This window comes from Magnolia sinica, chromosome 6, assembly GCF_029962835.1.
Source record: "Magnolia sinica isolate HGM2019 chromosome 6, MsV1, whole genome shotgun sequence".
Taxonomy (NCBI): Eukaryota; Viridiplantae; Streptophyta; class Magnoliopsida; order Magnoliales; family Magnoliaceae; genus Magnolia; species Magnolia sinica.
Window position 1 is genome coordinate 102,033,222 of NC_080578.1, and position 22,524 is coordinate 102,055,745.

General features: G+C 41.4%; 2 protein-coding genes across 4 annotated transcripts in view; one reads left to right on the forward strand and one right to left on the reverse strand.

The window, feature by feature from the left end:
- LOC131249316 (prefoldin subunit 2) overlaps positions 1 to 22,524 on the reverse strand; it is a 39,148-nt gene that overhangs the window by 11,182 nt on the left and 5,442 nt on the right. The window contains exon 3 of one of the 3 annotated variants that reach the window (XM_058249995.1): positions 15,618 to 15,904. The exons of the other annotated variants lie outside the window; for them this stretch is intronic. Within the exon in view, the coding sequence (XP_058105978.1) occupies positions 15,638 to 15,904 (267 nt within the window). The 3' untranslated portion in view covers positions 15,618 to 15,637. Of the gene's footprint in view, positions 1 to 15,617; positions 15,905 to 22,524 lie in introns of those variants that run through there. 3 annotated transcript variants of the gene reach the window in all.
- LOC131249315 (uncharacterized) lies at positions 11,212 to 13,417 on the forward strand. The gene is made up of 4 exons (XM_058249992.1): positions 11,212 to 12,344; positions 12,423 to 12,553; positions 12,637 to 12,712; positions 12,790 to 13,417. The coding sequence occupies exons 1-4, from the start codon at positions 11,243 to 11,245 to the stop codon at positions 13,332 to 13,334; spliced, it is 1,854 nt and encodes a 617-aa protein (XP_058105975.1). The 5' UTR covers positions 11,212 to 11,242; the 3' UTR covers positions 13,335 to 13,417.

Consider the following 22,524-nt stretch of genomic DNA (forward strand, 5'->3'; position numbering starts at 1 on the left):
CCAAGCCCACTTGAGGCTCATTGGTGCGGCCCATCCATGAGGCCCATCATGATGTATATTTGAGGCCCATGTGATAGGGCCCACCTGCCTTGTATGAGGCCCATATGATGGGGCCCACCTGCTTCAATCTGAAGCCCATGGGCAAGGCCCATTGTGATGTATACGAGGCCCATGGGCAAGGCACATTGTGATGTATTCGTGGCCTATGGGCAAGGCCCATTGTGATGTATTTGAGGCCCAATACGGTGCATGTGAGGCCCATCTTGAGGTATGTGTTGTATATCTACACCAAACCATGGGGCCGTACGATGTATGTGTTTTATCCTTGCTGGACATCAGCGATGGAGCCCACCATGATATATGCATTGTATATCCTGGTTGTCCATCTAGTGGGGCCTATATGGATTGTGCAGGCCCACCTGCTGCTTGTGCAGGGCCCACCTTAATGTGTATGTTGTGCATGGCTGCCCACCTATCTTGGTTGAACCATGGGCTGCCTCATGAGGCCCATATGATGTGGCCCATTTGATGTATATTGGCCCATATGATGTGGCCCACTTGATGTATATTAGCCCATTAGTGCGGCCCATTTGATGTATATTGGCCCATTGGTGCAACCCATATGATGTGGCCCATTTGATGAATGTTGGCCCACATAATGTGGCCCATTTGATGTATATGAGGCTCATTGAAATGTATTTGCCCATGGGTTAAGGCCCAATGTAATGTATATGAGGACCTCGAGTGAGGCCTAATGAGACGTATGTGAAGCCTTTGTGTAGGGCCGAATGTGTTGTATATGAGGCCCATTGCGATGTGAGATTCCACCATGATGCATGTAATGATGTTTATGGCGGCCATGCCTTGGGAGCAATGATGCTTTGACGTCCATATTGTAGGAGCAATGATGGTTAAATGTCTACATTGTAACTCTCCCTAGGACCCATTGTTAGGCCCATACTTGTTATGTGTAGGCCGTCTAGGCCCATCTTCGCTATGAATAAAGTCCATCACCTTATAACATGCTTAGTATAACTCCATGATTTATGCCCATGCGCATCATATGTATGCTTGATATGAGGAATGATTGATCATAGCACATGCCATTGGGCAGATTATTATGGGATTCCTTGATAGGAGTTGTCCACATGAGCGCGCGGTACGCACAGGTTTGATGCATGACTGGATGGTATGACTCGTGCATCTCGCATTTTGTGATATGACCACCGTATGCCCTAGCGACATCAGGGCCGTAGCCTCCACAGGCATATCATGGATGGCTAGATGGGACACCGAAAATCTGTTCTACATGGGGTGCTATAGATATCCCTGGGTAAAATTTCCTAAACTCTTTTGGTTCTAGAGATTGCTCCAACGCCTAGACCAAGTGGATGCATGAGCGCATAAGGGCCGTATACTGTTAGGCCACGTCTCCCACTGTGTCGTGGTCGGTTGGAAGGGGGTGCGGCCTTACCTGCTCGAGAGGAGGGGGCAAAGCTAGGCTGAGTTTGACCAGCTCAAGGAATGGGTCCGCTATCGATAAGTCGGGCCCGATATTGGCAGACAGATAGTGAGGTCTCTTCCACTCACCTTGTTGCACGCGATGGGGTGGCAATCTAGTTCAGAGTGTACTAGACCCTGGTGATTTCCTAGAGAGGAACCGTACTGATATGTAGACTTATTGAGTAGGAGTTGCATACTCATTCATTCATTCATTCACAATCCACTCAGGCTGGTGGTGCGCAACTAATTGTTGTGTACCTTCGTAATGGCAAGGATTTCGGTTGGGGCGTGCGACTAACCTGAGATCAGGAGTCTATTACATTGAGTCTGGCTATCCAAATTTAGGTATGGGGCTAGTTTGGATAGAAGTCCCTTGTGATGGACCTCATAGCCTGCGATACTACGTACTATCATCTTGTCTTCACTCCAGCTTGGTCGTTTCATTCGCAAAGCATATTGCATTGCATTCGCAGCATTTAGCATTTTGGGTTGCCATATTTCTGTATTGATATGGCCGTTAACATTCATGCCTTACATCGCATAGCCTTGGTACGATTGATGGCACTCATGGACTTACCAGTATATTTCCGCTTACTCTGATATCGTATGATTCATGATCATGTCAGTATTTCCACTTATTCCGATATTGTATGATTTATGGCATTGTATTACATACTTGGCACTTACCTTATGCACACTTTCACCACCCTCTAAGCTTTCTATAAGCTTATGCACGATAGATGCATGCAGGTGGCGTTAAGTTGCAGCAGCGTTGAGCATGGAGCATGCAGCGGTCTTTTGGAGCTTTGATTTTCGATATATGTATTTCCCTTTCAGCATTGCATTCAAATGTTTATATTAGTGGATATGTGATGATGATGTTACCTTTGTGATTTGGGTAAACTTGTAGTTATGTTTCTTATGAGACAAATGAACGTTGGAAAATCCTCCTTGCAGGATCCCAGAATCGGAATCTGGCGTATGGGCGCTGGGAGCCGAGAATGGGGTACTACGGAGGCTGTAGGCACCGGATTCAGCAATCGAGAATTTTGTGAGCCCGATTTCCGGGTTTGGGGCGTAACAGTGGCCCTTGGAAGTAAGTACTTCCAATCCAACGTGGGTAGTAAGGTGTTCCAAAACGATAACAGTGGCCATTACGGCCACCATCGTTACTGTTATCCTTTTTTATTTTTTGAAAAAACTGTTAGGGAGCTGTTATGAACCGTTATGGGGCCTCTACGACCTGTTTTTTCTGTAATGGCTATTACGGCCGTTTCGACCTCGTAACACGCAATGGTTATGACCGCTATTGTTACGTAACAGCCGTTACGTAACCAATTTTGAATTCCTTGGTGGGTAGTGCAACAACCACATGAAAAGACAATAACACCAATAAAATCAAGTTTGGGGAAGGGGGTTTGGAGGAGAATCAAGGAGGGTAGGTACTAAAAAGGGGCCCACACGTGGCAACCCATACGAACGCATGTGCATGCTTGTCCACGCATGGAGGGTAGGGGAAAAGAGAAAGGAGGTGGATTGGGTCGGGTTTTGAACGGTTTAGAAGAGATGTAAGGAAATGAAAAGAAGAAAAAGAGAAGTGGAGTACCTTGCTGTAAAAGATAAAGAGGAAGAAAACATTTTGGGGGAATCTACCACCAATCAAGCTTCTACCTGGAAGGGAGGGTTTCTCACAAACCCTAAAAACAAAGAGGAAAAACACCATTTCAACACAAGAAAGACTTCTTTTTTTTTTTCCTCAAGCTCCAATAGGGTTGCGCTGATGTGGGTGGTCGCCTCCGTCTTTGATACACCCAAGTAGGTCATCTGATGTCTACATCAATAGAATAGGGTCCTAAGAGAGCTAATTTAGTTGGGTTTGACAAGGATATATTAACATGATTAAGGATATGCATGACAGAGCAGTAACAAATGTGAGGACCACTAATGGAGAAATAAGTGGGTTCCTATTTACTGTAGGCTTCCACTAGGGTTGGCATTGAGCCTTTACCTTTTCGCAATGGTTATAGATGGAGTTAACGAGGCATCTGCAGGAAGAGATCCCATGGTATGCTATTTGCAAATGACATCATTTTGCTTGAGAAGACAAGGGAGGCCATAAACAAAAACATAGATTTATGGAGGGATGCTTTAGAATCTAAAACGATTTAAAATTAGTCGTACTAAAACAGAGAATATGAGTGCATTTTAGTAGCAATAGAAGTGAACATGAGGAATTAGTTACGAGTGCTGACTGTTGACTAAAAATGACCACTTTCAATACCTAGGTCAATAATTCACAAGTTAGGAGATTGAGAAGGATGTTGCCAATAGAATTCAAGCTAGGTGGAAGAAATGGAGATGTGCCTCTGGAGTTTTATTGATTGTCGTGTACCACTGAACTGAAAAGGAAAATTTCATGAGACAACTATAAGACCAGCCATGCTTTACGTGACGAAATGTTGGACAGTTAAGGAACAACATGTTCATAGGATGCGTGCAGCTGAAATGAGGATGTTGAGATGGATGAGTGGCGAGATGAGGAAGGACAAAGTTAGAAAATAATGCATTTGAGGGAACTTAGGAGTAGCACCAATGGATAATAAGATGAGGGAAAGTGGACTCATATGATTTGGTCATGTGCAATGGAGACCAAGAAGCACACAGTTTAGGAGTAGGTGCAAGTTGAAGGCTATAAAAGGGCAAGGGGAATGCCCGAAAGGACAATCCGAACACTATGGGTGTTGGTATGTTGGACATTTCTAAATGCAAACACCTCGATCTTAGCATTACCTGATACTCGATCAAGAAAAGAAGATGGAATAAAACTACCACTACTGAAAGGAAATTCCCATATTTCGTGAGCCGCCACAAGCTAATTCGCTTGCCACTAAAAAATGTGAAATTTCGTGTAGTGAAACAATGGATGGTATCCAGTTAGGTAGATTGGATCATTTTCTAATACCAAGTGATTGGAAAGAACATGTCAAGGAATTGACTGAAGTGCCTTTCTGAGGCTGGATGCAGATCATAACCCAATATAAGTAGTCTTCAAGGTTGATGAGACTAAAAGGCTAATGCAATTGAGAGTTGCCAGCTGAATCTAGGTTGTGGAAATGGATTTAGTGATCTTAACCATTACGTGCAGCATCTCAATGCACATCTCCTTGAAACTCGAAACACAAACCTTCACATATAGGTTTTGTAAGGATGGGGGCTACCAATCCCAGAGATGGACTACAAGGGTGCTAACAATAGTTTGGGAATCAATAGGATCTCCAATCAAAACAAACAAGTTTAAACGGATGAAAGAGAGCCGCTAAGCAAACCGCTCCCAATTCCTAAAGTGTGAAATTAGATGAGATCGTTTCATTACACAATACACCTCGCAGCATGAAAGAGAGAACTTTGTTAAGTGGCTCATGCACACACCAGAGCATGTGCAGGCATGGCACAATAGATCCAAGATCCAATCCATCCATCAGAAAGAACCACTATATTGATTCCCGAGCTCAAGAATCAGGTTGATGCACTGGTCAGGTGGGCCACAGTTTGCAAAACAAATGTACCACTCTAATGGTTAGAGTGGTACATTTGCAAAACAAATGTACCACTCTAACCATTAAATCGGTCAAAAACAAATGTACCACACCTGTTCCAATATTGGGGTCCACATGCTAAGTGGACCAGATTTGTTTTTGGGAAAACATGTAGATGGTTGGACCAACCTGATGGATGGATGGATTGGATCTTGGACAAGCCATGCTGGTACACATGTGGTGTGAACATGAGATTCATTGCACACACACGTGCGCTTAGCAAAGCTCTGAAAGAAATGATGGCAGCATTAGAGAAAGATTGGCGAGGGGTTGTTTGGAGGCGGGATCCCTTGTTGAGCCCAAGTATGCACCAACTATGCCGGATCAATATGGTGTGGACGTATGTTGCAAGTATTTGATGCTATCAGTGTTATTCTGTCTTGCCCCAGCTTACCACCATGTTGCTGCCACACACCTATGGGAACAATTTTCCGAGCTGGTTTCAGATGTTGAGGTTGCACCAAAGATGGACACTGTGGATACGGTGTGCAAACAGGCAGTGTTTCAAATATCGATACTATCGGCCAATATTATCGGTATCGCACCACTGCGAGACGATATACTCGCGATAACCTCCGGAAGATACCAAAAAATCCCAAATCCAGATATCGACCGATATTATCGGCGATATCGCACGATATATCGACAATATCGCGCCATTTCCTCTCCATTATTGTTGGACATCAATGCACGGACAGTCACGGGTAGATTGCAGGGGACTCACAAGTCCCACTGTAGCTAACCACCCACACACACCATAAAAATCGGATCTGAGCAATGGAGAATCTAAAAAAAAATTGAATTAGAAAAAAAAGAGCAAGAAATCGAAGGGTACCTGCTGTAGCGGTGATCGGAGGTGAGCCATTTGACAGGTAAGTGCCATTTTCTTCCCATTTTCTTCATCTTCCCTTTTTCTCGGAGATTCCAGCGAGGAATCAGACCGGATCGACTCACCGTTCCTTCTGGGCCGAGATTTGAGGGGACGAACTGGATCGGACTGCGTGGATGGAGCCATGGAGGTGAAAATGAAGAGGGAAGATGAAAAGAGGGGCGGATGGGGAAATCGGGTTGCGTACTGAGTTACATACGCTCTTATCGTACTGACTAAACTCTGTAGGCCCCACTGTTTAGCATCTAGTTCATCCACGCCGTCCATCCGTTTTTCCAGATCATTTTATGGGTGGAGCCCAAAAATAAAGTATATCAAAATCTCAAGTAGACCATACCAAAGGAAACAGTGGAAGTATTGATTTCCACCGTTGAAATATTTATAAGGCCCCCAATGATGTTTATTTGTCATCCAAACTGTTCATAATATCACAAAGACATGGATGAATGGAAAAAACAAATATCATCTTGATCTAAAACTTCTGTGGGCCCCCAAGAACTTTTCAACGGTAGACTTCAATTCAAACTGTTTCAGGTGGTGTGGTCCGCTTGAGCTTTGGATATGATTAATTTTTCTTTCAAAAGACATGAAATTATATGATAAAATGGATGGACGGATTTGATAAAATGCATGAATGACAGTGGACCCCACAGAGTTTACTCCATACATAGTGCCCAATCCGCTTCGGCGGATGGAAATAGGATTGCGTACTAGTTACTCAGTATGCTTTTATTGTACTGAGTAAACTCAGTTGTGGTCCACCTTGAATGCGTGCGGTTTATCCAATCCATCCATACGTTTTTTCACATAATTTTATCCGTTGAGCCTAAAATTGAAGCATATACAAAGCCCAAGTGAACCATACCATTGGAAACAGTGGGAATAGTGATTTCGACCGTTGAAATCTTTCTAGTGCCCAAAGTGATATTTATTTCTCATCCACCATGTTCATAAGATAAAAAAGACTTGTATGGAGTGAAATAAAAAATATCAGCTTGATCCAAAACTTCGGTGGCCCCTAGAAATTTTCAATGGTAGACACTCATTTCACACTCTTTCCTGTGGTGTGGTCTATTTGATATTTAGATATATATATATATATATATATATATATATATATATATATATATATATTTGGTATATGAACTGAATTTAACTTTTAAAAGGGATGAACTGTGTGGATCAAATAGATAAATCACAGTGGATCCCACAGAGTTTACTCAGTACGCTTAGCATACTGAGTTACTCAGTACGCAATCCGCTTCCCCATCGATGGGGTAAATGCTTTCCACCGTTGAAACATTTCTCCACTGATTTCTATGGTGGGGTCCACTCAAGCTCTGGATCTGAGCCATTTTTTAGCTCATGCTATAAAATGACCTCTTCAAATGAATAGACGGTGTAGATCTAAAAAATACATCATGGTGGGACCCACGTAACTTGGTGACCTATCGTGCCCCCATCACTGACGGGCATTCACTGGATTGCGTACTCAGTACGCTATTATCTTACTGAGTAAACTCTGTTGGGCCCACCGTGATTACACATGTTTTATCCACGCCGTCCATCCGTTTTTACTGATTATTTTAGGCGTTGAGCCCTAAATTAAACCACATCCACAACTCAAGTGGACCACATTACAGGAAACAATGTTGAATGAACGTTGACTAGAGCTGGGCATCGAACCGAGTCGAATCGGATTGGGCCCAACTCGACTAGGTCCGATTTCTGCACGGCCTGACCCGAACTCGGTCAGATCCGGGACCGAGTCCCGGCCCTCTAACCCAATCCGATCCTAACCGATGTTGCCCTGGACCGATCCGAGTCCGACTCGGTCAAGAAAACCGAGTCGGATCGGATTGGCCCAGGTTCGGATCTGTCGGGAATTTGAGAAGGCCTGGACAAAGTCTTGCTCATCAGCTCCTTCTGTTCTTCTGCTGCCTGCAAACAAGAACTACCTTCTCAAACCAATCACCTTTTCAGGCCTTTGCAGATCTTCCATTACAGTGATAGTGAAATGAATCTAAACGCGAAAATATCAACCATATCTTATTCAAAATTGAAGGCCTGGACGAAGTCTTGCTCATCAGCTCCTTCTGTTCTTGTGGTTTCACAGGACGTCTTCATTGTCTTCAAGGGACAAATACAAACACAAGTGTCCTATTCTTCAGTACTATTTATATATAGTTTTGTGGCTTTAACTTGAAACACCTATGACCCATTCCATTCATTTAAAGCTTTATTAATCAATGTAACTATTTTTCTAAATTTATTTTTAGAAATCTGAATTCAGTGCAACTATCAAGATTTACAGGAAAGGCAAGTTGACATTAACAAACAAAAACAGAGAAGGACAGATCCCTTTAAAAACTGAGGTTTCTGCCCAGTTGCCCGACGGAAAGAAATCAGAAGCTCCCTGGATTTAAAAGAACAGTGAGTGATATTAAAATCCCTCTCTTTATTTTAAGCAGCTACATTAAATAGATCTTGTTTAAGATAGTCACATGTGAAAACCCACAAGAGCACATTGATCATAAATAATAAATCTACCACTTTATTTAAAAGCTCAAAGAAAATAAGAGACAATACTTGTTCATGCCACCCGTAATGGTGCCCCGTACAGGAGCTTGCCAGACTTTAAAGAGATCTTGGATCAGCTCCTGGCGGTGAGCTTGGGCAGGGTAGAGAAGATGTTACACGATTTAGGGATTCCGGATCCGGCGCGGCGAAGCTTCTTCGAGTGTGGGTAGGGACAGGGTAGGGTAAAAATAGACCGGGTATTTGAGATCTTCGGGTGCGGGTACGCCAGGTAGGGTAGAGAAGATGAATAGGATTTGGTGATTAGGGTTCGGCGCGGCGGCGAGAGGAGCTGTTTGGGTAGGATAAAAAAACAGTTCAGGTAAAATTGTAAAAGTAAAAAAAAAAAAAAAAAAAACTTAAACTTATATATATATATATATATATAAAAGCTATCCGGATCGGGTCGGGTCGGATCCATTTGGATCGGACCCCGGATCAGGTCGGTTCGGAACAGGGTATATTCGTATCCGACTCGAAAAAGAATCGGATCTGGATGCTACTACCCGATCCTGACAGATCCTGACCGCCGGTTCTGTTCGAATCGAGTCGGATTGGGTCTGATCGGGTCGGATCCACCGGATCGGGTATGAAATGCCCACCTCTAACGTTGACCATTAAGAACATTGTGGGAGCCATAAAAGCTTTGGAACAACCTGATATTTATTTTTTCCCTTCATCTGGGTCTTTAGGACCCAATCAACAGATTGGATGTCAAATAAATAGTACAGTGGGCCTTAGGAGGATTTTAATGGTGGATATCCAATCATTATTGTTTTCCTTTTGTGTGGTCCACCTTCGATTTACATCCTTATGATTTATTGTATCAATCCCTAAAATGATCCATAGAAATGGATGAACGGAATGGATGAAACAAATACATTATGGTGGAGCCCACAAAGCACCGACCACCAGCCATGAGGCCGGTGTCAGGGGGAGTAGCCAATCCGTCTCCCCGTGCACTGACGGGTCGCGTAGCCAGACTGCTCAAGTGACGCACCAAGTTCTGTGGGGCCCACCAAGATGTATGTGTTGTATCTACACCGTCCATACACTTACATATATCATTTTAAGGCATGAGACAAAGAATGAGTTAGATCCACTGTTTTCTGGGCTTTAGGAGATTTTAATGGTGGACGTCACTCTCTCCACTGTGTTCTATGGTGGGGTCCATTTGAGGCTTGGATTTGACTCATTCTTTTGGTCCTGCCCTAAATTGATATCTTCAAATGAATGAACAGTGCGGATACAACAAATATATCATGGCGGGTCCCACAGAACTTGGTCACGTCACTTTTGTAAGGAAGCGGATTGCGTACTGAGTAACTCAGTACCCTTAGCATACTGAGTAAACTATGTGGGGTCCACTGTTATTTATTTATTTTATCCACTCCGTTAATCCATGTTAACAAATAATTTTAGGACTATATTCCAAAAATGAAGCAAATTAAAATCTCAAGTGGACCACACTACAGGCAACAGTATGATTGAACCTCTACCATAGAAAATGTTTTTGGAGGCCAAAGAAGTTTTGGATCAAGCTGATGTTTCTATTTTCTCTTCATCCATGACTTTGTGATCTTATGAACAGGTTGGATGACAAATAAAAATTAATTACGACCCTAGGAAGGTTTCAACGGTGGAAATCATTATTCCACATTGTTTCCTGTGTAATGGTCCACTTGAGCTTTGGATTTACTTCAATTTTGGTATCAACCCCTAAAATTATCAGTAAAAATGGATGGACGGTGTGGATAAATCACATACATTAACAGTGGGCCCAACTGAGTTTACTCAGTACACAATCCAGATTGCTTGTGCAGCTATATGGATAGTTCACATCTGATGGGCAACACATAGGCATGATCTAGATGGTGTATATAGCCACACAATGGATGGTCTAGATCTAATGGGCAGCGTACACTCAGTCTAATTAGTGTTCAAATGATGACCACTAATTGGATGACCCCTAATTATTAACTTATTGTTGGCATCAAATCTCATTATTCCATGTGGTGTGGCCCATCTGAGTGGTGGATCTATCTGATTTTGACTCTATCCAATCTCAATGGATAGATAAAATATTATTTTATAGGTAAAATATGTCGGGAGGAAGAGGAGGGAGACAACCTGATATAGGGTGGACGTACGGTCGGCCCATTCCTGATAATCGATTCAGGAGTATTGTGATTTATGTGGCCATGTATCGAGAAGTGGTGGGGTAACCCGCCTAAAGGAGCATTTAGCAGGAGGGTATCGCAATGTTGTGGATTGCCCTAAGTGCCCAAAGGATGTACGAGAACAGATGAAAACCATATTAAAAAAAAATATGAAGTCAAAAGATGAACGACATGCGCGGGAGAGGAAGATTAGGGAGGAGTTGGGGCGGCCACCATATGCAGGTGAGGATGATGTAGTGGATCTCGATAATGATGATGATCTCGAATACAGACGCGCAATTCAAGAGTCCATACGGGATTAGTGGGAGAGGGATCAGAATAGGAGGTGAGACATAAGTAGGCCTAGATTTGAGGGGTCTATCCATGAGCGTGGTGGGGGGAGTGGAGCAGGGGAGAGTGTTAGGGGTGGATTGGGGGAGGGTAGTAGGCGGGGAGGAATATGGGGCATGGACAGGAGTAGTAGCATGCGGGTGCCGGATCTACTTTCAGATCCGAGGATGTACAAAGAGGCAGGAGGGACACAAAAGAAAATAAAGGAGATGCTTAGTGGAGGGGATGTGAGGAAAAAAGTTGAAAAATTTATAGCAAAATTTTTTATATACGATCAAATCCCCGCAAATGCCGTTGCAAGCCCGCACTTCAAAAATATGACAAGTGAAGTGCAGCGTGGGGGTGAGGGTGTGCAGCCGTCCACACCCGCACAGATCATGGGAAAATACTTGGATGATGAACATGCAGAAATGAAGACATACGTTGATTCGTATCGGCAGTCATGGGAGATGTACGGCTGTACCGTCATGTGTGACGGTTGGACCGGACCGACGAAGATGTCGATTATAAATTTTATGGTCTATTCCAGGGGACGAGCGGTATTCCTAAAGAGTATAGATGCGAGTAGTAAGATCAAGGATTCTAACTACATTTACAAACTAATGCACAACGTCATGCAAGATGTTGGGAGGAGAAATATTGTGCAGTTTGTTACGAATAATGGGAGTGCATTTGTTAAGGCGGGGAAGGATATTCAGAGCAAGTATCATATGTATTGGACCCCCTGCGCAGCCCATTGCATCGATCTCATGCTGGAGGGGATCGGGGATAGGCCGTCGGTGAAGACTGTAATTACTGATGCACGATTTATCACAAACTTTGTATACAACCACAGCTGGTTATTAGCCGCAATGCGCGAGAGGTGTGGTGGGGATATAATGCGCCCCGGAGCGACGCGGTTCGCCACAAATTATATCGCCTTAAGTAGCCTTCTTAAACACAAACAGGGGTTACGAGAGCTTTTCGCCTCTCATGATTACGTAGAATGGAAAAAGAGATTGACGAAAGTAATCTATAGAATTGAGGAGCTGGTGCTAGGAAATTCATTTTGGGATAAAGTGCGTGGTGTTATAGGTATTATAGAGCCTATTTATGTGGTGTTGAGGATGGTGGACAATGAGACAAATCCGTCGATGGGGTTGTTGTATCCGTCTATACAGCTGATGAAAGAGGCCATCATGGTTAAAGCTCCCAATGCATATAAGTGGGTGCATGCAATAATAGACGATCGTTGGGAAAGGACGCTTTCTCACCCACTACATCAGGCTGGTAAGTACCTATATGAATTTTTTTCTCATATGCAATAATAAATGAGGGTTGTACTAATGTGTATATGTTGGTTTTCAGCGTATTTCCTAAATCCCAAATACCACTATAGCCGGAACCTCTTCGAAGATAATTCATTAAAGAGGGTTGTGCATGAGGTGTACGATCACTTATTCCCCGACTGTCCGGGGAAAGGCACCTTTGGTAGTGAGGTAAATATGTTCCACACTTACATTCTCCTTATCTTCATCTCAATCATTAAATACTTATTCTAGTTGCTATACGCCATCAACAGATTGTTAAATTCCGAGACGCAGTTGGGATGTTTGGGTGTCACCCTGCAGTGAAGTCAAGGAACGCCATGATGCCATGTGAGTCACTATAGTAAACTTAACTTTTATATTATTTTGGAAAATCTAGGATAATGAAAGAATCTTATGATATGCAGGTGAATGGTGGTCCATGTATGGGACTGACTGTGAGGTTTTACAACGACTGGCCGTCCGTGTGCTTGCACAGACGGTGTCCTCGTCACCCTGTGAAAGGAATTGGAGTACATTCTCCCTCATACATACAAATAAACGTAATAGAATAGGGTATGAGAGGCTTCAGAAGCTAGTGTATTGTCACTACAATATGAAGTTACGGGAGAGGTTGCTCCGCTCGGAAGGAAGAAGAAAAGCACAAGAAGACCCACTGGACCTGATGACGGTCGGACAGCATGCATATGCTGAGGATGCGGAGGATGACCTAGTTTACCAGTGGGTTAGGTCGGATGACTTAGATACCTCGGATGGGCGACCAGAGCCACATATTGCGGCAGAAGCAGAGACACAAGGGATTGATGTTGACAAACATGTGGAGCAGCAGAGGTCTCCTGATGAGGCATTCGACCCATTAACGAGGAGTCCGGAGGGCAGCCCGCGACAGTCACTATCACGCGGGACACGTGGCGGGGAAACATTGTCTGACACCGAGACTGAGTCAGAGTGATGCGGGAAATCAGTCCGGTGATGATGATGGCAGTGATAAGGGTGACGATGACTCTGATGACAGTAAGGATGATGATGATGGTGGTGGTGGTGGTAACGGGGATGGTGGCAACACGGGTGGGAATCAGGATAAGAGGCCTCTTAGCCCTTTTACCAGGGAGGAGGATTTCGATCATTCCACGCAGGACCCTAACCATGGTTCTCGTCCAGGAGAACCACGATCTTGTCTTGTTTACAATAAAACGTACACGCGTCAAAAGCTACTATAGAAAAAGAAGACTCATATACTTTCAGATTTTGAGGAGCTGCTAGCAAAATGCATGAGGGACAAGCATTCGTAGCAAGCGAGGTGGCTCTAGATTTGGATCACAGACGAGGGAGGGGAGCTCGAGTTATAGGCCACAACATGAATCTGGATCACAAACACTAGAGAGTAGCTCGAGTTCTGTGCCACAGTATGGGCATGGATATGGACCTAGTGGATATGCGATGAGTGACTCCAGCAGTTACGGCACATCATTTTTCAACCCTGGTCAGGAGTTCACTTCTGCATATGGGCAAGGATATGAGCAGCAGTATGGATATGACCAACAATATGGATACCAAGGAGCTTCATATGTGCCCTTCCCAGATCCATATCAGTTACAGACTGTGACGATTACACAGTACCCACGAATGGGCGTATTGATTCAGTTCGGAGAGGATGAATACCAGCGTTATGTCAGGGAGTATCTTAATTGGTACCACTCTACTATGACTTGGGCACAATATTGTCGAATTGTGGAGCAACAGTACTATGCCTAGCCCCGTCGAGATGGAGATGACGATTACGAGCCACCATGCAACTCTATGTGGGTCTAGACCACAACTAGTCCCCATCATTGATATGTATATTTATCAAATTTTACTTCTTCAGTTCTTATTTTGTTTTTCAATGAATTGGTTGTGTTTTTATACATGACTATGATATATTTATAAATATCATGCATTCAATTTAAATATAGTTGCATTAGTTCAGTTAAACACCGCATAACTTAGGACCCTATACAAAGGAAATTTATTATGTGCATCTTTTTTTTGAGATGTTATGATTTAAAAGTGTGTATTAAGGGCCTTTTTAACAATCCCCAAAGTTTCATTGAAAAATTCAACCATTTTCCCAATGTTTCCCCATGTTTCCCAAAAAGTGCGATAAACTATGCGATACAAATGATATATCCCGTGCGATAACTGATACGTATCTATATCCCAAGGGTGCGATACATTGTGCGATACCGATATTTCGAACACTGCAAACAGGGATACAAACTCAATATGAGGCATTGAACAAAAATGGGTTTCCCTAGGTTCAAATTAGGCTAGCATGTAGGGCCTTACTTCCTAGATTTAGGGGCTGAAATTCCTTCCAATTCCCTTCAGGATGAATCATCAGAGGGTAGAGAAAAAATTGAGGATGTTGAAAACACAATGCCTGTAACTTGGAGACCAATCTACATTAATGCACCCAAAGGACTAAGATTGAATGGCAGTGGCCAAAAAGAAAGGAACCAGATTTAGAGGTTTAAAGATAATCAGAGAATGGCGATAAGAATCAAGCACATGCGGATTGTAAAAGACACGAGATTGCAGAAGTCAACAGTCCTCTAGACAATAGCTAGAGATCATCATATAACCCCCACTCTCAACAGCTTCTACTGTGTAAAGAATGCTCTCACAGAACCTGCTTCCTCCCTCCCCCATGCACCCACCCACCCACACACACACATACCAGTTTACAAACATACAAGAAACATATTTTTAGAAAATGACCATATTTACAAACACCGTACCGGTTTCCTTACTCGGTTCACACATGCACATGCAAGAAACATAAATGAACAAAAACACTCCTAACGTTGACTGCATAGTGCATACACAACCACGTGTTATCAAGTGAGTGCACACATATTGCTTGAGGCTTGCTTGCATCAAACATTAATGAAGTTTGCTCCCTCTAGCCTCCAAACCTGTTCCATGTTGTTGTTCAAGATCACGAAATCAATTATAGAAGAACTAGAGAGAGTTCGAAGGGATATCCTTTAGGAAGGGAGAGAAATGGGCCATGAGTTCCTTTTTATGCGAATGGGAGACAGCAGATAGAAGATTTTCAATTCAGTAAATGCAGGTTTTCAATTCTGAGTAGTGTTGCCCATGGTTTAGCAATGTAGACCATTCGGCTGTTGCATCCCGCCAATGAGTCCCGTCCTCTGAATATGTAGCCTTGAGATAGACAGGTAAGAAGAGAGACATAATGACAGTCCATGTTCAACTAGAAAATGTTCCAAGATGGTCACTGGAAAATATCAGCTTGCTTCCTAACCTAGCTTGAGAATCCATCTTCACTCTATATCTACCTAGGAGCGAGGCTATACCAATTGAGTGCCACCCAACTACATGAACAATTCTAATACTTACCAATTGTGGAAGAAAACCACCGGTCTCATACAAGTATTTAAAGACAAGCCCTGCAGGAGTATTTCCATCATCGTGTTGGAGATGTGACAAAAGGCCCGTTTCCTTCTGGAGAGAGACCTATAGGAGCCATGGTTTGAAATACCGGACGAAACCAAGTTTTTACTGAACAGCAAGTTTTTTCATCAACAATGCTGACTTTATTAAAGGAGGTAGAAACAAGAAAGGAGACTGCAAACAGAGGAACTCCTGAATGCATGGAAGGCTTATCCACCGCTTCACAGAAAAAGCAAGTTATATCCACACTATAATGCAAATGGTGGGGAACATATTTGTCCCCGCAATTAGTTTCCAACAGCGGAGAACTTTGTACCTTTAAGTGACATGAAAAGACATTTTAAATTAAGTTGTGGGCATTTTAGGAAATTCACAAATGTGCATGCAACTGCATGTGGTTAAGATTTGGCCCGCAAATGCCACTCAACAGTTAAGATTCAACCAGCTTCCTTTACTTCTTTTAATGCAGGTAGCCCGCAATGACTTTTGTCCGCATGTAGCCCAAAAGAAGAGGAGATTGTGCAGCGCTGTGGGGTCCACCATGGCATACATGTAAAATCCATTCTGTCCATCAGGTGAAAACTACATACAAAATATCAGCCCGACAAAATACTCATATCGAGCACACCAATGGGAAGAATGTAAAATTGCTCCCAAAACCACTAAGTTCACAAGACATGGCTCACTTGAGCTTTTTAACAGGCTAATTTGTGTATCTTCTCTTCATCCAGTGAGTTAGACCTGATTAACAGTTTGATGAAAGATATACCGCATGGTATCTCACACACAAACCTATGGTCGCCATCCAATTCAAGCTGTTCCATATGGTGTGGCCCATTTGAGTTGTGGATATAGCTGATTTTTTACCTCAAGACCTAACATCAAGTATAAAACCTAATGAGCGGAGTAGATTTTATACTTAAAACATGGTGGGTCCCACAAACTTGGGTTCTCTCCAAATTTATCTCCCCTTTTTCTTTTTATCCCCTCCTTGCTCCATGCGTCGGACATGCCATACATATAGTATATAAGATTAGTGTTTTAAATATCGACGATATCAGCCGATATATCCCACGATATATCTTATATCCCACCTGTGTGATACGAAACGCATAAGTAGTGTGATATATCCCACATGTTCAATCCGGTGAGCATTTTCAATTTTCGACCCTTTTTTTTAATCTTCTGTAAATTAGTCTCAAATTGTTACAAATCCAATCATGGATTAGGAGCTTCAATTTTGAGATTTGGAGATGGGCTGAGTTGCGGAAATTTGAAAAAAAAAAAAATCAAAATTTCCTAATTTCTCGCAAATCGGTTGCAGTCTGTGTCCAAACATAAAATTAAACATGTATGTAACTTGATCTAGTGATTCTTCTTTTGCTTTTAAATGTATTGCTTGTGTTCCCATACGTCTTCTTACATTTATAAATTATATGAATAGACTTTGAATACACTTGCATAAATTCAATTAGACAACGCATAGATTAGGACCCCATACAAAGAAAACCTATTATATGCACTTGTTTTTTGTAATGTTTTGATTTATAAGTGTGTATTGATGTCTTTTTTTAACAATCACCAAAGTTTCATTGAAAAATTTGACCAATTTCCCAATGTTTCCCCATGTTTCCAACAACATCGATACATTACATTATACAACCGATATATCCCATGTGATAACCGATATGTATCTGTATCCCAATGGTGCGATACATAACGGCATACCGATATTTCGAACATCGTATAAGATGAACAATTTCTTTCATGACAACTGATCCCAAGTAGTTGAGATAAAGGTTAGATGATGATGAATATTTTCTTCACATCAGTTTATGGCAGGGACACACTATAGTATTCACCCACTACCCAAATGGCCCCTGAAATTTGTAATATAAAACAGTTTTTAATATCACTACATGCAAATGGAGCTGGTGGCACTAAGGTTTCCTAAGGAATATCTAACACCTTGTATCCATGTCTAGCACCGACACATGTTCATGTCCAACTTGGATAGGTTGAGCCATGTCAACATTGGCTGAAAATTTGTGGGAACACGGCAGGAAGACCATGAACGTGGCTGCAAAAATCATGTGAAAATGATCTGCTAAATCATGTAAGCACAGGTTGCTGATATGTACAAAAAAGGAGTTGCGAATCATGGAAACATGGATTATGGACCATGCAACATTTTTTTATAATGACAACAGGGTGCCCCTGCCCCTTCTAAGGGGCGACTAATCCCTGCAGATGCACGCAATCACCCGCAAACCACGTGCATTGGGTAAAGCACAGGGAGGGGAATCGATCTCGCATCATGGACCGTACAACAATCCCAACAATTTTCAGTCCAAATAATAATCAGTCGAAATTGCAATTTGTTAAAGCCATAATCAGTTCAATGAAAATGAATCTAGATGCAAGGTACATCTTTTTAACTAGATTGACAATACAAAGTCTTGTAGACCACACTAGTACCACTGAAACTATGAGCTTTTAAAAAGTGTAAGCATATATGAAAAATGCCCAACAAGCATGTAAACAGGGGCTGCAAATTGTGTAAACATGGCATACTAAATTATGTAAAACAGAGTTCGTTTTCACAGCCTGTTATGACCACCTGAAATGGGGAAACTTGGATGATTCTAATTTACATGTAAAAGCACACAATGTTATGGACCATGCCACAGCTCCAACAATTTTCAGTCCAAATTGCACTTAGTCCAAACCATATTCGGTTCAATGAAAATCAGTCCAAACGCAAGGTATAGCTTTTTAACTAGATTCACAATACAATAGCACTGAAACCATGAGCATCTAAAAAGTGTAAACATACGTTGCTGAATTGTATGGAAAAATGAGCAGCAAGAATGTAACATGGGCTGCAAATTGTGTGAACATGGCACACTAAATCATGTAAAACAAAGTTTGTTTCAGAGCCTGTTATGACTACCTGAAATGGGGAAACTTGGATGATCCTAATTTACATGTAAAACACACATTGGTTCAGGCAATGTTGTTTTATTGAAATTTGAAGAATAATAATAATTAAAATAAATAAATTATTAAAATATATTATAGCTAACATGATCTGAGGACCATTACATTTGAAATGTCTTAAAGACTCTCATGTAATAGGGAGGCAACCAACATTAGCAGAAAAATGCATCTCTTTAAAAGGCAACAGCCCCATGACATTGTCTCTCAATTCCTTTCTCCACATCTCTTCCCCTCCAACCACTCCCACCTCTTCAAAGTTTCCATTGTACTTTTCCATTGCTTACTCTCTTGTTTCTCTTCTTCTTCCACTAAAATCAACCAAGAAATACTAAAAAATGGGGAGCATGCTGCTAGTAGCTGGGAAACCTGTTAGATTATCTATAGCCCAAGAATCATGGATTGAAATATCCAAAAACTAGCTGATACAAGCGTATTGTAACCGTATTGGCTCAATAGGATACGTGAAATGAGGCAGCATTGGCCCAAGTTATATAAAAAAAAATGGCACGCATCAGCATATATGGGGCATATCGGCACCGATACAAGACCAATATGACCATAAAGGCCCAAATTTGAAAAAAAAAATCAATATTTTTCCAGTTTTCTCCCTTTTCATTTAAACCATTGACAAAGCCAAAAAGTCATTTTAGATTAGATTCAAGAATATTTTGGGGATCATAATAAAATATTTGAGTAGGATTCAACAAATCAAAGTGGAATAAAACATTTTTGGGAAAATTTTAAAAAAGCATAACCCATCACTTTTTTTTGTTTGTTTGTTTGTGTGTGTGTTCTAATCATCTTTTGTTGTATACTTGTATTTAAATGTAATGGGCCGCTAGAAGAGCTGGTAGAGATAGTGTAGTGTGTGTGAGTGATTTAGGGTTCAATCCTAAGTACTGTTACTTTACAGGAAAAGAAGACCTAATTCACCGATTCAGGTCTGATTTGGGTTCAATTATAGCCAATTTGGTTGACTTTCAAATTCAATAGATCAAGCTGACAGACAACATTCTTATCAAAGAAAGGTCAGATGCATCATTGCATGCATGTCCAAAATACAAAAAACAAAAAGGTAGCTTCTTGAATATCTCATTGTTTATCTTTTTCCCCTTTTCCCGATATTTCTCCTTAATTCTTTGGCTTTAAAAAAATGTCATATGGGCCGATATGGTCTAACACCGATACACGATGTCCATCCATATCTTTTCCTCTTTTTTTTCGCCTAGTTGATACGCCCCCTGATGCTAAGTCTAAAGCTTGGGCAGATGGACCAAGGATTCTTCATTGTATAAGACTTCTACTGTTAGAAGTCCATTGCTCAATTGGTAAGCAAAGCCCTTCCCAAGATTGGTTTTTCAGTTGGCGGCGGGGTCAAGGTGAGATTCTGGGATGACATTTGGTTAGGCGATTCTACCGTTAGATCCCATTTCCCTCTCATTGCAAGGATTTGCCCAAATCAATCTATATCAGTTGCAGATTGTTTCATCCCCTAGGGTGCTGGAGGTTCATGGCTCCCCCCTTGTCGCATAACTTGGCTGATTCAGAGATGGAGGAGCTTTTGAGTTTGCTTTCTCTTTTGGAAGCCATTCAGCCTGATTCAAATTTCCTGGATGTTCCTATCTAGTTAAGGGATAAATCAGGTGTATTCATGATGCAATTTATCCAAAATGTGATCTGTGGGACAGGTCCAGAGGCTAGGTATTCTCATACAGCCTTTATCTGGAAATATGGCCCCCTTCAAGGGTCGTGGCTTTTTCTTGGCTCACAAGCAAAAATAGCTCATCGTAGATAATCTTCACAAGAGAGGGTTGGCTTTGCCCAATGTTTGCCTCATGTATGAAGAATGAAGAATCTGCGGGGCTCTTTTGCTGTAGGGGTGTGGGAGAGTATCCTTTTTGCTTTTAGTGTCTTGGGTGATTGCCATCCTCCATGGGGGAGTTAGTTTTGTCTTGGCATGAAATAGAGGGGTTAGTAGGTTGTTCTTGTTAATAAGGGATTGGGAATCCGAACCCAGGGGGGTTGGTTTGTTGTATTTTTGGTCTTTTTCTTTGTTTTTTGTTTTCTGCTAAGTTTTTTGGGCTCTTTCAATATAGTTCATCTTTCAAAATAATAATAATAGTAGATGTTCCAGTTCCTTCAATCTAATTCATTTTGCAGAGTGAAGGACTTCCCCAATTACATTTGTTTTTTGTTGCAAATATTTTATTTTGTTTATTGGTGATTACTCAAATTTACATGGTTTATCTAATGAAACATAGAAATGAGGCTCCTTCCATTTTCAAAATGTTACATGAGATGGTCTTACTCAGTTCAGCACTAAATTTTTTTATTAGTGTGCTAAGGAATATCTACTCATGACTTGCCAAATTTCTTTGCTGAGCATGGTGCAGAATTCCAAAATTCTTATGCATATACACCATGACAAAATGGTGTCATCATGCTGAAAAATCACCAACCTTCTAGAGGTTACTAAATTCATCATGATAGGAATGTTGGTTCCTAAAATCTATTGGGATGAGGTAGTTCTCACCAGTGTTCGAAATATCGGTATCGTGTTACGTATGCATTCTTGGGATACGGATATGTATCGGTTATCGCATGGGATATATCGGTTGTGTCGTGGAATGTATCGCTGTTGTTGGAAACATTGGGAAACATAGGGAAATTGGTTGAATTTTTCAATGAAACTTCGGTGATTATTAAAAAAGGCATCAATACACATTTATAAATTAAAACATTACAAAAAACAAATATACATAATAGGTTTTCTTTGTATTGGGGTCCTAATCTATGCGTTATCTAACTGAATTGATGCAAGTATATTCAATGTCTATTCATATAATTTATAAATGTAAGAAAACGTATGGAAACACAAGCAATACACTCAAAAGCAAAAGAAGAATCACTGGATTAGGTTACACAAATGTTTGATTTGATGTTTGGACACAAAGATAGCAAATGATTTGCAAGAAATTAGGAAATTTTAATTTTTTCAATTTTCTACAACTTGGCCCATCTCCTCCAAATCTCGAAATTGAAGCTCCCAATTCATGATTTTTCATGCAAAACATGAAAAATCATGGATTCGTAACAATTTGACACTAATTTAACATGATTTACAGAAAATAAAAGGACTGAAATTCGAAAATGCTCACCAGACTGAACATGTGGGATATATCGCACTACTTGTGCATTTCATATCGCACTAGTGGGATACAAGATATAGCGTGGGATATATCGGCCGATATCGTCGATATTTAAAACATTGGTTCTCACTACATCCTATATGATTAATAGGATGCATACTCCTATTCTTGAAAATAGTTATCCTCTAAAGGTTTTGAAATATAATCTCTCTTTATCCTCTAAAGCTTTTGAAATAGAAAATTAAGTAGGTTTTTTTTTTCTTTTTGAAAGGTAGAAAAAAAAAAGTTGGGATTCAAGCCGCAAAATGTGTTTTCTTAGAGCGATAAAGCACTCAAAAGGGGTATATGTGTTATTGTCCAATGACTAGGAAAAGGTATATTTCTAAAGATGTGACCTTCTTTGATAATGTAACTCTAAAGACGTTATCTTCTTTGATAATGTAACTTCTCGTCATAGGCCACTACCATTACCTCCACTCATAATGATGAATCCCTCTTCACATGATCATGGATTGTCCAGTGAGTCCTGTTCAT